Genomic DNA, 16,491 nt, shown 5'->3' with positions numbered 1-16,491 from the left:
AGCAGACGACCGAATGGTGTAGTTATCCTGACCGCAATGCCGAAGGTCACGGGTTCGATTCCCGGCTGAGGCAGATATTTCTCAGATCTGCCACCAGACAGATAAATAACAATAAGAATATAAATTGAAGACTATTTCAATTGCATAATATGATGAAATTTAGAATTTAATTATACATATTATTATGTCTTAACTAGACTTTCCAGATATTGTCTCCTACAGATTATCATTACTTCAAACCTACCGAGAAAACCTTCCTCATGATATCCTCCTGTTGTTTTAAGGCGAAGGGTATGGACTCCATCCACTCCCGGATTTCAAAAACGTGCTCTATGGAGTTGGGCTTCTCCGCTAGCTTCCTCATCATCGTCTTGAACGCTGCGATGACGTCATCCACCACCAGACGGACCTCTTCGGCCCACATCGCGAGAACCGCCTTGATGATGTCCGACCGTTTGTTTACTAGTATTTGCTGTAATGGAAGCGCAGACGTTAGGGAGACGAGAGTGAGGACAGTAGGTAACAACTTCTAGGAAAAAATAACTCTAAGGCAGCGGTGAGCACTTGCAACCAAAATAAACAAAACGTTACGAAACAAATATGAAAAAGGACAAGATTTGCGCCCTCGTGCTCTATGAAATAGCATTAAAACTATTTTTTAGTTAAGTAATAAAAGTGTTTTTTTAAGTCTTCCAGTGAAAGTGCAGGTACTCTCGGTCAGGCGGTAAAATCAAGTTCGCAGGACTATACAGGGTGTTAACTAGAATGCGTTTGAGCGGGAAATGGGGGTTAGTATTAGTCTAACCAAGCACGTTTCTAAGAAAAAAAACATCAGAATCTCGAATATTTATGTTTAAAGTCTAAAAAGTGGAAAGTTTTACCTTAATCAAAAACATGGTCACCCTACACAAACATATAACCAATGAGACATTCGATTGCAAAAGAACACACACTGTAAATTTGTTATCAACTTCACTTTTCATAATTTATTTGATGTAACTATGATTGTAATTAATTACACAGTAGGTAATAACAATTATTAAATAAAATTGAAATTATTCATGGTGATTAATGACATACTAATCAACAATTAAACAGCTGATTGTCATAAAGTTTGATAGATCGTACAGAATATAATTTATGACTTTCTAGGAGCTCAGAACAATAATTAAACCTTTTTACTCAGAATAAGGTAAGCGTTTAGTATTCACCCTTGATACTCACCACATTTTATTTTTCTTTTATTACCTAAAGATGCGTACCGGCCCAACGACCGGCCCAACGAACGCCCACCGATGGACATTTATCATACATAATACAGGGGCAGATTGAGCAACGAAGGTCAACAAAACCCGTTCGTTGGCGTTCGTTTGGCCGGTCTGTATGCAGCTAAAGTTAAAAGACCACAATGCATAACAGGATGATAACAGGGTCTACTTCAATGACGAATTGGTTTACTTACACTCGCTCATCTCGATTTGTGTTGTGTACTTGCGATTGAGACGTCTTTGATGACGTATAGTACGGGAATCCTTATAATAAGTATGGCCTCACTTTAAATACCAGTAGAATAATAACAAACGCAAATGGAGATGGATAGGACACGTTCTCAGGCGTACTGATGACGTCCCAAAGGAAGCACTGACATGGCACCCCGAGGGCGGTAAACGAAGACTCGGCAGACCGCGAGAGACATGACAGCGCTCTGTGAAAAAAGAAATGGGCCAGGCGGGGATGTCTTGGGAGGATGTCTCTGAGCTGGCCCAAGATCGTAAAGAATGGCGGCGCTTCACTTCGGCCCTTTGCTCCCCAGCGGAGATTGGGAATAAGTAAGTAAGTAAGTAAGAATAATAACAATCTCGCGTATCATAACCATCGAGTATTTATGATAGTCATTACCTTCTCTGTGGATCTAGTCTGTCAGTCAGTCATTGTTGTTTACTTGTTTACAATCATTTTTTACAATTAAGTATTACCTAAAAGGGAAAAGTACAATTCTATCTTTTGATTACCAAGCCTTGTTCCTCATTTCGTTTTATGTTGTGCTGTGCTGTGAATACGTGTGACCTATGTTATGAAGCATAAAATGAAAATGTTCTGTATTCATAAAAAATAATTGTGTATCAATAAAGTGATACTTATGGAGTAAAATGAAATGTCTACAATTGATTGGATTACTTTGAGTACCCAAAATCTCGGTAGGTACCTTGACGATGTAGCTCCACGAGTGTGGTGCAGATGCACGCATACTTTTTTATTGACCTTGGCTTTGAATTGTTTGGCCTTGATCTTGGCTTTCAAGTTCATGGTCATTCTGTCAAACGTACCTAAACCTGAATAGGGTGACTATGAAATTTTAAAATGTACTAAATAAAACTGTTTTATGTTGGTCAGCTTAAAGCAAATAAAATACGTTTTTTAATGTCTTATCGTGTTCAGTATCATCAGCTGTATCTACCATTTCCCGCTCCAACGCAATTAAGTTAACACCCTGTATGTCCCACGACGACACAAAAAAAATCATTCGACGACATGGAGAAACCTGATCCCACGTTCTCAGCTCATCTAGATGCTATCCTTAAAGGTGGCCAACAATTAAAAACAGTGGTAGAACCGCTACTACCAACAAATACGTTTATCGTTTGGTAAAAGTGATTATCACCCTGGGTTCGCTGCAAGACATTTATAAAGATGTGCATGGACTGGGTTTCTAATATTTAAATTTCAGGCAACTGAACCAGATGTGTTGGAAAATTTAATAATGTTTTCTTGAAAACTGTATTAATGCCACATTACTTTCTAAGAAGCAAAAATAAAAGTGAAGCGAGATGTAAAACTTGCCAAAAAGTTATGAAAATAGCTGGTGGGAGTACCAGCAGTCTGCAAAGACATTTAAAAAATATTCACAAGATTGACATAGGGTCTACAATCACGACTCCCACAACACCTCAAGATAGTGCATCTACATCGAAAGAAGTTCCCTAAGTACAAAAAAAGAAAACAAAATTGACCGACTACTATGAAAACGATGAAAATCCAAGTATGCAGGTGATGGTCTCTCGAATGGCTGCAGAAGATGGAATCCCACTTAGAACGTTCGCACAATCACAAGATTTAAAGCATCTTTTTGAAAAGACCGGTAACAAATTACCCAAGACTGCTGACACCTGCGCAACTTTTCTGCCGCGCACAACTCACAAAATTACGCTCGTGCGGCCTCACCCTAAATGTCTTGAAGGGAGGCACACAAATTTTTTTCAGTTGATTGGTAAAAAAAACCCAAACGTGTTTAAACTTCTGACAGTTTTACAAAGGGACTCCAAATTGAACGTAATCATAATGAAGAGTGGTTTGCAACAAAAAAGATCCAAGGAAACTATCGTGAAAAATTGATAAAGTCTACCAATATGATGCTCACTGACCATAACATTCCTGTTGGTTATTTTTTATAGAACGCTTAGCGTGGAAAGGATCACTATTTAAGTGAAGATTCTTTAATTTCAGAGTGTTGTTCTCTTTTTTGTTGTGCTTAGAATGATTTCAGTTTATGTTTTTAAAAACATATAGTTACACACATTAAATAACCTATAGTTCTCAAGTTACTTACAAGTACTAACAAAATACTAAAATGCATAAAAAAGACTTATTGATGCCCATTTACCTTCAGAGTGTCAACGTTCAGAGAGAAGGGGCCAATGTTGATGATTTGTGGCAGCCGCCATATCAAGTCCTGCTTGGCGTCGTAATGTTTCTGCACTTCCTCTCGAATGGCTGATGCTGTTAGTTTCTCGGCGCGAAGAGCTCTAGGAAATTAAGGAGAAACGGCAAGATTATGGTTTCACCGAGATCAGTGGCATAAAAGCGTTTTTTACAAACTACAAAATATATAACAATATTTTCTAAGTATGTAGGTAACAAATATATTTTTCAAGAGCTTATTAAAAAATAATTCAGATGTTATTCGTATAGAGGCAATTTTTTATTTATAACAGGCCCTGTAATTGTTTTTTTTGAATCTATGGCTAAGCTATATGTCCCAAATTAATCGTATGTTTATCTAGACACGCGGTAGCGTGTCAAGCCAAGTTCGAGAAACAGAACTGGCGAGCCGCACCGTGTGTAAAATTACACGAATCATTTGAGCTACTTTTGACCCCCTCATAAATCAAAAACTATTTAGTATAAACGTATGAAATTTGGCTCATATATTGAGACTTGCGAGATACATATGTACCTACTACTTACTATCGTAGCATAATAAAATATGCGAAAACTATGAAATGGCTTTGAGATGCATTGCATAGTATAAATGTATGTTAATGTTAACTAATCTAAGAAGGCTGTAAATGGATGGGATGGGATCGGATACGATCGACACGATACGACACGACACGATACGTTACGACGCGACACGACACGACGCGACACGACACGACACGACCCGATGCGACGCGACGCGACATGACAAGACGCGACACGACACGACACGACGCGACACGACACGACGCGACGCGACGCGGCACGACGCTACACGACGCGACGCGACACGACACGACAAGACGCGACACGACGCGACGCGACGCGACATGACACGACGCGACACCACACGACGCGACACGACACGACGCGACACGACACAACGCGACACGACACGACGCGACGCGGCACGACGCGACATGACACGACGCGACACCACACGACGCGACACGACGCGACACGACACGACGCGGCACGACACGACACGATACGATACGTTACGACACGACACGACACGACACATTCACTCACAGCTGAAGATAGGTAGGACCTATGATAATGATACTTTCAAGATTTTCTTAGGGCCGGAACACATAAATGTATGTATACACGATACGACGATTTTAGGGATCCTGATATCAGACCCATTAATGTCGCATTGTTATGTGCTTTGTGCATTATATATAAATCCTACCGACCATGGTTCCATCAAGAAATTATATCGATGTTGACTTTAACGATTTAAATATCACAGATGAAGTTGATTTTCTACCAATGGTGTATGAAGACTTCTCACCTGAAAACCAGCAATTAATGTTTAAACTCATAATTGAAACCGAAAACGAAAAAGGCTTAAAGCTTATGGACAGATTTAAAAAGGTGTACGAATATACCTATCAAACTACCTTCACTCAACCTGTTTTTACACAGAATGATAAAATATTTAACGTAAATGAAGACCAAGAAAAAGAGAAAGAAGAAAGGACGGAATATCCCATAGCTAGTCAGCTGGTTATGCTTGCCTTAGCTCGCGGAAGCAAAGAATGCTGTACAGTCATTGAAAATGAGAATGTCATGATTACCGATAAAGTAAAATACCATAAAGGTAAACCAGCTACACCAATTGGTTACGAAGATGATGACGAATGTGCTCCAGAAATTGGAAAGAAAGAATGGAAGCAAATGAGGCAACAAGACATGGAAGTCGATGATAGCGTTTCGAAATCCCCCGCTATAGTCTCAGTAATTAATAAAGAATTACAGTCATCGGAAAAATCTCCAGTTAAAAGAAGGAACGTGAAAAGAACTGTTCCCTACAATTTAAGGAACCGGTCGAGTCATAGAAACGACTCCCTACGTGATGAGGATAGAGAACATGGACGTCATGTGGATACAACTGCTATATTAGCTAGAAATGCTATAGCGACTGCTCAATCAATGCAGAACATCAACGTTACGCAAACTGAAGAAATGGACGTTTGCAGCATTGACACGATAAAGGAAATAAATTCAAAATTTCTTAATGACTTTAAAATTCAAGTCAAGGCTACTAAAGACGAGCTAATTTTGTGTAAAGAAAACCAATATATTATAATTTCAAAAGTAGCTAAAGAAAAGTCGTATTACAGTAATGGCGAAATTTGGATTCAAAGCCGCTGTCAAGAGCAGTATGTTGCACTACTGATACGACGATCACGATACGACGTCGCGTCGTGCCACTCTCTCGCTCTCTCCCATTAAACACCTGCGAGTAGGAAGGAGACGTTTTCACGACACGACGTCGCATCGTGTTTATGTGTTCCGGCCCTTAGTTGTTATAGTTTTTAACTTGGACGGCGATAATGTTTAAATATTTTGTTTTACTGTGATTCTCACTAGATGGCTCTGCTGTAATACTTTCTACATCGCGGTATGGTTGTGTTTCTTGACTACCATAAAATATAAGATTTCCTGTACTGAGTGTAATCCAATAATGTTTGCCTTTATAATTTTATTATTAAAATAAAAAAAAAACAGTAGAGCATTGACTAACAATAGAGTGAATATAAAAAATGTTATGTTAGTCTACTTTTAGTTAATTATTACGCGTTTTTTAATTTGTAATTTTAAAAGGACCTATAGCGTTACGAGTATATGTATAGTATATAGGTACTTACCTACAAAAAGTAATGATATCCCATCAAAAACATAAATTTAAAATAAGAGCCAAGTTCAATACTATGATAAATGCCTTGGTAGTTGACTTCAACGACAAAAGAAGTGAGATCTAAATGGGCGCCAAGTTCAATGGTCACTCCTGAAATTTATTTATAAGTAACAGTATAACATATCTTATGTTATCTTCTTATAACATAAAATAATGTATTTTAGCCTAAGGTCTGTCTTGGCTAGTTCTCATATATGAATATTCACATTCTTATTTCGAAAATTTGTATTTTTGGTAGAAACTAGCGATCGAACATAATAATTCGTTGGTATTGGTAGGTGTATAAAAACTAGCCAAATCAGACCTTGGGCTACAATACATTATTTTCTGTTATAAGATAATATAAGATTTGTTATACTGTTACTTATAAATAAATTTCAGGAGTGACCATTGAACTTGGCGCCCATTTAGATCTCACTTCTTTTGTCGTTGAAGTCAACTACCAAGGCATTTATCATAGTATTGAACTTGTTTTATTTATTTATTTATATACACTTTATTGCACACAAAATACAATTTTTACACAGAAGCATTTTAAAAACTTGGCTCTTATTTTACATTTATGTTTTTGATGGGATATAATATAATTTATATGTTTACTTACTCCACATAAGCTTCAATATCCATGTTAAACAGTTCTGTAAAACATTCATACTGACGCAAGTATGCGTGCAGTGGGATTATAGCTTTTCTATACGCCTTCAAAAGCCTTTCCCTATAATCCACAACGGCAGATTCCAGAAGACCTGCAATAGCGGATTGTGTACAATTATGTTTCGTGTTACGAGTACCATTATTACACTAATATTTATACAGTATTCTTAAATTTAAAAGCTCTTGTCGGTGTAGTTCCCGCCACCGCGGTCTGTCACAAGCCAGTTCTTTCATTCCTTGGTACGTCATGACCTTTGCCTTGCTCTTAAGTTGGTATCTACATAGCTTTTTCTAGATTGATTGATACAATTAATAAAATTAATTACCAATAGATGTTAGAAACAGCTCCTTATCAAAGACGATTCCAGTCAACACTCGGGGGTGCACTTGAGGTATGAAGTGGCAACGATACAGCATTTCCCTAAATAGCCTCTGAATTACAATCTGTTAACAAATGTAAGGGCCTTATCATACTAGCGGCTTGCGGGCGTGCTCTCAGCGGAGCGGGGGCGCAGCGAATACGTTGCGGTCGCGCAACGAACCCGCCGCGCATGCGCAACGAACACGTCGCGGACGCGCAAGGATTTCGCTGCGAAAAGAAGCGTCGACGCCATTTTGTACACTCTCGCACAAACACCATCCCCTCGTCGCCTCACCTCAGTCCGTAACAAGAGACGAATGTAAGTGGACGTATCATCATGGCATCGTCGGGATCGGCAGACGATATTGATACAGAGTAATTTATAAGCGAAATTCAAAGTCGTTACGTTATATGGGATCAAAAGAGAAGATAATTTAGTGATCGTAATTTGAAAAAAAAGGCATGGGAAGAGGTTTGCAATATATTTATTCCAAGCTTTGCGGAAAAAAGTAGCAAGGAGAAAATGAAGCAGGTAAGAGAAACAACAGTATTTATATCACATATATCATTATATGTACTTATGCTGCCATGGTGATTCCCCTTCATTTGATATAAAATAGTCGGCAAATTTATCCCTTATCGCAATACCTGAGAGTCCACAATGATTTTGATTTACGTTTGGGTTGTCATAAAGTCCAAAGATGCGTGGTCCTTTACTTTAGATCGAACAAAATTATGCAGTATGCAACAAGTTGTTACTATTTCTTCGGCAAAGTCTATTCCAACATTTAATGGTCGGTGGAATATACGCCATTTATTAGTCATTATTCCAAAAGTGCATTCTATATAATTATCTTCGTGCTCGACTTAATCTGTAATTATATATTCTTTTTTATGGCGTTAATAAGCCGGCATACGGTCTTTGCATATATTTTGACAAGGGAAATGCTTCGTCACCAATAAAAGTAAAGGGCAACGCCGCTATTCCATTGTTTGTTTTTTGTTTTGGCTGCGGAATATTTAAAGTATTTCCTTCTATATCACTTCTCAATTGGCTTCTGTCAAATATAGTTGAATCTGAACTTTTTCCATAGCATCCAACATCAACAAATATAAATTTGTAGTTGGAGTCACATACGGTTAGCAAATTTATCGAAAAATACTTTTTGTAATTAAAATATAGCGAGCCGCTATGGCACGGCTTTATAATCCTAATGTGTTTGCCGTCCACTGCACCTATGCAGTTAGGAAAATCAGCATTTTCTATAAAGCCTTTACTAATGTTTTTCCAATCTTCTGTTTGTTTGGGTGGCATACAAATATAAAATAAGTTTTTAATAGCTTAACATGTTTCCCGAACAATTTTTTGTATTGTTGAAAATCCTCTTCTGAATGAAAAATGCAGGTCCATTAATTTTTTCAATTCAATTCAATTCAAAAATATTTTATTCATGTGAAGCTTACGACTAAGGTACATGCTTATGAGCCCCAAGCTAGAATGTAGCTTATGTGGGCAAACGCTCATATCAAGTTTCAATGTTATAAGTAATTTTAACAGTTAAATTATGTTATGTAGGTTTTTACTAAGATGTAGTTTAACACAGGTAAGTATGCATATGCCATTGTAATGTTCCATCGATGCCGAAACATTAACTATTTCGCAAATAATGAATTTAAACTACGACTGGATGTTCCGAGGGATTTGTTGCGCTTTGGAAGGGTTTTCCCGTGGGATTTTTGGAAAAGTTGTCTATTAAATCATTCAGGGTGTCGGCTAACTTCGTGCCAAGCTTCGTTGTACCGATTTCGGATCACAGAATAATCAAGATAATTATTCTGAGTGTAGGTGAGCCTTAATATTGATATCGGCGAGTTGAGGGTAGAGGATAATATCCACGTAAGCGAGCAGCGCGTGGGCACTTTTCACTTTTTTGTGAGCAGCCGTGGTGAGCAGACGGTCAGATGGAGGGAGTGATCGGTGCCGTGGGAGCTTGAGGACCAGGCGCGTGGAGCCGAGGCGGAACACCGTGTGCGAAGCTAAGTCACCTTTCTACTCGTATTTACTTTTTGTCTCTCGTATATGATTGAGAAGTTATACCTACACTTTATTTCTTGAAGGACGCTAACCCACGGCTGCAATTTCCATCACACTGGTATAGGGATTAGATAGGTACACTAAAGGTCTTCTACCTCGCTCATTCAGTATTTAGCTAGCTAGAGAAAAACCTACACATTACACATTCCCTTATTTTAGCTTTGGTTCAACTTATTTTAGTTTAGAATAGGGACTTCTGGATAGATACAAATAGGCAGAAGCGGGCTGGTGATGATGATGATTATCAAATAACTAAAACCTGACAATAGATCTCACTTAAAAAATAATAAATTCTTATCAAATAAAAAATATACACCTACCTTCAAATTTGTTCTATGGTTCTTTGTTCAAATTATTGATTTTTCATTAGGTAAATAAATACTTCTATAGAATCTATGCTATAGTAATTATTCAAAGAATAAAGTAGATACATACTTAAATAAACTTTTCAAAGATGATTTATTGTAGTATCTATATGGCAGAGAAGATTATTTGACTTTGAGTTTAAAAACAAGTAACAGCGCAGGGAAAGAATTGATTGACGGAGAAATTTACTCTAATAAGTGTCAAGATATCACAAATAAGGGTCCTAGATACTTAAACTAAATCATTTCTGGTCCTATATTGCTCAATAAATACAAATAGCTTGAAGGTAGATCAGATTCCTGTCCAATTTGCATATTTTCAGAAAGTTATGTAAATTCTTACCCATAGAAGTGTTTGTTTCCTTGTTAAATCAATAAATTCTAATGTAAATAAAGATAGCACGGATATAGTAGGAATAAAGTTAGCTAGGATATATTTATTACAACTATTTATAATATATTTGAATAAGTTTATATAATATTCACTATTTCATAACAATTATCCTATATTCCAATAAGATCAAAGAATATTCACTATTTCATATTATATATTTAATCTTTTAAAATAATACCTAAATCACTTCCCACTTGGCTACAAAATTAGAGTCATATTATTATATTTTCAAATACTTATCTATTATGAAATTCATGATTTAATAAAGTTACTATACTGTAAATTATTGAACTATTCTAGTTTCAGTTAATTTATGATTATAAATATGATTGTCCCTTTAGCTTTGACAACATGTATTCATGTTGATTTATTTACATGAAATAAATATAAAACATGTAAATATATAAGGTTAGGAGCAAGGGAAGTGATTAATAAGTTGGTCGGAGGAATGTCCAAGTCAATGGTTGTGTTCCACGAGGGCTCCGATTGAATATTTGCTATTATTTATCTATTTTAGAGTCTTATATATTGATTCAATCGGGTGTAGTGATCAAGGCCTACAAAGCGTATGGAGGGGCTTCCCTTATTAACCAACACCAAAAAACATTATTATCTATATTATTATCTTTATGTACTTACCTGTAAATATGTATTTATCGTACAAATAAAAGTTATACATTAAAGTTGTAGTATATAGGTCAATAATTATAGACAGGTAGGAAGTATGTAATCAGTTCTAGGTCATAGTTTTATTTAATTCATTATCTTTCGTTTATTGGGTTACAACACAACGTAGGGTTTCCCTGGATGTTTCATGGCCAATTCAAAGCAGTATTTGTTTCACTTTTATTTCACTCAAGTAAGTTTTGTTGTAGTTTCAAATATCTTCTTAGTAAATCCAATAGGTAGGAGTTAAGTAGGCAGGCGGTAGGGCGAAACGTTACAACTTGGTACCGAAAGACCAGGATATTAGGGAATTTGCTTCATCTCTTCATGTTAGATGTCAGGCAGCTAGTTTTCTGTTCTTTTATCTGAAATTTTACAAGTCAATTTGATTAAGATAGTACTTATTTACAAATAAACCACAATATTGAACACTCTTTTGCATAGTATATAGGTAACTTACGTTTGTCTCGAAAAAACATTAAGGTTTTTTGTTTGCCTTTGCGATAAGTAAGTAACTATTTACTCAATATGGCGGTTTTCACATAAAGGCATTTCTTTTAATTTTATGGATAGAAGAAAGTTTCAAAAGTTTGTTTTTAGTTCGAAAAACTTTATGCAGCATTGCACCACAAACAACAAAAAGACAGAAGGTTATTTTTTTTAACAGAGTAACTTTTATTGCGTCACAGACTAGTATAATATTTTGGCAGTCTGCATTATTTTACATTCACAAAATCACTGCAAGTTATAATTTCTCACTTTACTAATACTCTCAACATGTTTACGTTATAATAAGTCTCTCTGCGTTTTGTTCGTAATGATTTGTTACATACTAGGGGTAGGAAAGTGATTATATCCTTGATATAATCACAATTTGTTGCCGTGGAGTGATCGAACTTAATTATAAACGAAAGAATTATTTATCATGAAATAGGAAGCGCAAGATGCTAGGTTTTGTATTGGAGCGGAACGTAATTAGGGAAGCATTTGTGAAGATAGATAGGTAGGTAGTTGATAAAGTTAGAATGAGAATTTGGATAATGAAAATATTCCATTTATTAAAATTTACTTAATAAGTAGGGGTTGTAGTAATGTTATGTAGTTCATTAAAATAATTACCAAAGATTAGGGGTTGTATAGGGCTATGCTCCTCGTGGAGTGAGAGGAAATAATAATCATCATCATCAGGGGTTGGATATAATGGATTCTTATTCAGGACATTATCTATAAAATTTTATAGGTAGGTAAAGAGAATAACATAAAACATAGTTGTATAAAGACTGATTTATCTGTAGGTTGGTCATATTAGTGTTGCTCTGAATCACTATGAACGGTCTCTCTGATTATGTAGCTGATTAGGGAATTATTAGTGAATAGGGGTTGTAGTTAAAATAATGATATGGTCTTATTTTAGGTAAAAGCAGTAAAAAAATTATTAAAATCAAAAATTATATAAAAAAAAACAAATGTAACGAAAAGGCGGCGCATTTTAGTCCTTATGAACAACCTGAAATGATTAGAATAGACATTCTGGCTCAGGTAGATGAGGGGTGGGGATTTTGGTCTGGAGGTGCGGTCGGCTGCATTGGTGGATCGAGGAGTTTGCGTGGCGGGGCTTGTATGATTGGTGCTGGATTGGGCTGGCCTGGTTGGGGGGGGATCGGTACTTATAGCAACTAGTCTATAATTATTAATTATCCTTTTGGCTGGGTTGGTTCAGTTTGGTATTGGTTGTATGAGTTTTGTTGTGCGGGTTCTTTGGATTGTTGATGTGGTTGATTGTGCTTCTGGATCGGATCTTTGCTTGTCATCGACTAGGTGCTTAAAAACTAGGCTCTTAAATTATTATACTTGAATGTCTGAAAGAGTAGATATATTATACAACATTGATCATAGGAGTTGGGATAGAACTGTAACACTATCTATGCTATCATTCTAACTTAGAGTAACCGGAAAAGCCCAAATGTCTAATTATGAAATTCCAGAGAGCCAATTAGTAGCAGAATATGTTATCAGACATTTCTCTAAACAAATACAATGAGTTACAGTTAATAAAGAAAAGAAAATATAACATTAATCTCATTTGAAAGAAAAAATAATAAAAAAATATTTTGTGATGAAAGGGTAGCGGTCAGACATAACAATAAATTTAGAAAACAATTAATGTGTAGCAAGTTACTGTTATTGATAAAGTGTTAGACCAGGTGAAGTAGGCTAGGACCTCATTTAGTATCAATATATTGTTTGTAAGTTAAGCTATGTGGGTAGTTTAGTTGTTCCTATTTTGAGCGCGGTTGCAATTCACTTCTTCATCTGAGTCAGGATGTTTACTTCATAGTATATAATCTCAGAGTTTGGTTGTCAAATAGGGAACATCATCATCATCATCAGCATTCAAAAAGTATGTCATGTCCTGAAAAGAAGAATAGAATTTAATTAGAAAAGCTAAGTATTGAGATGATTTACATAATTATAAAAATTCAGGAAATGACTATTTAGTTCAATATAACTTAAGTAGACTAATAGGATAATACATTTAGGGAATGGTTTTATGAATGGTAATCAATATTGGATCTACAGGTATGATTTTCATAGCAATCTAACAAAATCTAAGTACAGGGTAGTATAATTAAAATTGGATTACAACATATGTAGAAAAGAAATAGGTACTTACTTATTGTAGAATAGTAACTTTGGTCTAGTAGTGAGGCATTGTGAATGGTTTGTCACAGTGGATGGTTTGATCAGTGGTTTATCATGGGTTTTAGTTCAACAAAGAGTGTAGTTGGGTTTGCATTGTTATGTTTGGTCCTGAAATAAAACAAATAATGATATAGGTATAATTCAAATAAAATTATGTAAATATAGGAGTTGGAGACCAAATGATTAGGATAGGTACTTATTTAAAAGGTGAGGGGTTGACAATAAGTTAAAATATGTTGGTTAGTCTTGTCAGTATCAATTAAAAACTGTATGGGAGATATTTAATTGAGTTAGATTTTTATAACAATAGGTCTATTATAAACACAAGATCCGTAAAACAGAGCTATTGTATGTATAAATAACTAACAATTCAGAGGTTGTTTATTTTGAATCACGATAATTTGGGCATGAGGACTTAGTTTAGTAGCATGCATACAGGGTATTTGAAAGAATAATGACACTTACCTGTAAGATTCACTCATTATTTTAGAGTTTCGTAAGTTTAATCGGGTAAACATTAGATTTCTTCGTGCGATCGATGTTGTTGAACACAACGACGCATGCTTTTGTTTTGATTAGTGCGGAAAAAAAAAACAGCCAAACAGGTTAAGGTTATGTCAGGTTGACATTGACAGTTTAGTTTTAATAAATTTGACAGTTAGACAGGTAAGGCACATTTACACAAACAGCCTAGAATAAGGATAATGGAGACCGTGTTTTTCAAATAGGGGTTGTGAAGGAGAGTTGTAATATCTCAGAAATATTTTTAGTTACCTAGTAACATTATTTTCGACTTAGGTAGTTACTGAGGGTAGAAAATGGTTGAAGTAGAAGTAGTAGTTAGACATATTTGATAAAATAAATAGTGTATTAGTGTAATAGGTTGTAGAAAAAAAACTAGATGGCGGTATTTTAATGTTTTGGTATCGATGGAATATTGGGGTGGATTTGTCTGTTACATGAGAGTAGGAACTTTCAATTTTGGTAAAGTTGATCTGATATAATTTTCTTTTACAGAGAAAACAAAAGGGTAGGGTATTTACATAGCCATTTCCCGGGGATTATGTCGTGATTATAATGTTTCGAAAAATTGAAAGGGCAAAGAATGTGGAAGGAAGAAAACTACTTTAAACGTCATTTTAAAGTCTGAATGATAAGAATGTTAAAGGTACCTGGCCAGGTCTTACATAGTTGATTAAAGGATGATGAAGAATGAAGTTTTACTTATTTAATATTGAGTGCGATTTATAATCATGACAAATACAACTGGGAAATGAAGGGTTTATTGATACTTCGTTCAGACACACACACACACACACACTTATAAGGGAAACTTTGGTATATTTGTTTCTGTAAAACTTGATTGAGTAGTTATCTATTATATATTTAGCTATAAATAATAAATTTATTCCAAAAGTTACCTTTATTACACAAATATTTTCCAAATGATCAACTAATGTAGATACAAGAATTATTGCTACTTATGTAATAAGTATTTTAATAAAAATTTAAAAATAATAATACTGAGTAAAATCTTAAAAGAAAAAAAAAGATTTTTATAAATAAATAGTTAATTTCATTTTAAAACTACTAACTTAATAATATGTGGGGACATCTCACACACGGCCATCCGACCCTAAACTAGGCAGAGCCTGAAATATGGGTATAATATCGGACCGTTAGTTAGTAGTGTGCAAATTGGTTCAAGTAATTTACACACCATACACTCTTAGTCTTGCTTTTGTAGTAAATTGGCGAAGAAAGGCGGTTCTACTCGGGCACAAACGTGGTACAAACGCTTTAGTCGATTTATTATTTAAGTTAGCTATGCACGCATTAACACATCGACGTCTATACAGGCTATAGATGTTTTTACAAAGTACCTTTTACAGACTCCACACGACACACTACACTTTACACAAAAAAAATACAATTAGGTACTTTGAAACAATTTGCTTAGAAAAATATCTACATACCAAAAGTTGATCATGACGGAAAACAAATACACTTTACACTAAAAACACATTCTGATCGAAGTGTAAATAAACTAGATGCATTTCTTTTAAATTTAGGTAGGTAAATGATTGAAAATAAAATTAATAATTAGATACATTATATTTTATTGATTTAATCAGTGGGGAGGAAGAAGGCCTTGATGTTTATTAGAGTGGCGTGAATCAGAGAAAGAGGATGAGAGTTGTGGTGAATTGAATATCTAGGAATCTAAGTATTGGAAAAATAATACGTAGTTACAAACATATAGTTAAGTGAAAGTGGCTTTAGTAAAATATCATGGCTGTTCTCCTGCACTGAAGGAAAGATTCCGATTTCACCTTAATGACACAACACTATACAAAAGAGAATATTTATGAAGATTTTGGTGTTAGGATAGGACAGCATAGTCAAATTATACTGTTGTATGTACAGTATCTTCATAATATTCTATACTCAACATGTACTTACTTACTTAAAGAAAAAAAATTATTTTCAACACAAAATTTTGTCATTTTGCTGGATTGGAGGGGGATTGAAAAGTTGTGAATCAGTTGTAAACATGAATGCAATAATGGTTCATAATAATAATTCTCTTTCTAGTTTTGGTAAAATGATACTTGATATTTCTACACTCTACATCAAGCTCGGAGATTGGTGGACATTGTTCCTGGGGATTGTTAGAATGAGACTTGAACTTTATTAATTTCTATTGATGATGCATCGTCGAAAACATAGGGCGTGGGAGAGTTCGTGCTCTAAGAGGGCGTGTTAAAGATGCTATAGAATTCTTAAAAA

The 16,491-nt window shown here is 35.3% G+C and overlaps 1 protein-coding gene across 1 annotated transcript in view; it reads right to left on the bottom strand.

Moving 5' to 3' along the window:
- The window catches only part of LOC105385858 (dynein axonemal heavy chain 1), a 145,698-nt gene that overhangs the window by 106,760 nt on the left and 22,447 nt on the right, over positions 1-16,491 (bottom strand). Inside the window, exons 14-17 of the mRNA XM_048625339.1 lie at positions 7,444-7,561; positions 7,068-7,209; positions 3,662-3,803; positions 245-472 (exon numbers count right to left, since the gene is read on the bottom strand). Coding sequence (XP_048481296.1) covers positions 245-472; positions 3,662-3,803; positions 7,068-7,209; positions 7,444-7,561 — 630 coding nt within the window. The remainder of the gene's footprint in view (positions 1-244; positions 473-3,661; positions 3,804-7,067; positions 7,210-7,443; positions 7,562-16,491) is intronic.

Source organism: Plutella xylostella, chromosome 14 (assembly GCF_932276165.1).
Source record: "Plutella xylostella chromosome 14, ilPluXylo3.1, whole genome shotgun sequence".
Taxonomy (NCBI): Eukaryota; Metazoa; Arthropoda; class Insecta; order Lepidoptera; family Plutellidae; genus Plutella; species Plutella xylostella.
The sequence above is the reverse complement of the archived record's forward strand: the minus strand, read 5'-3'. Positions and strand labels throughout refer to the sequence as shown.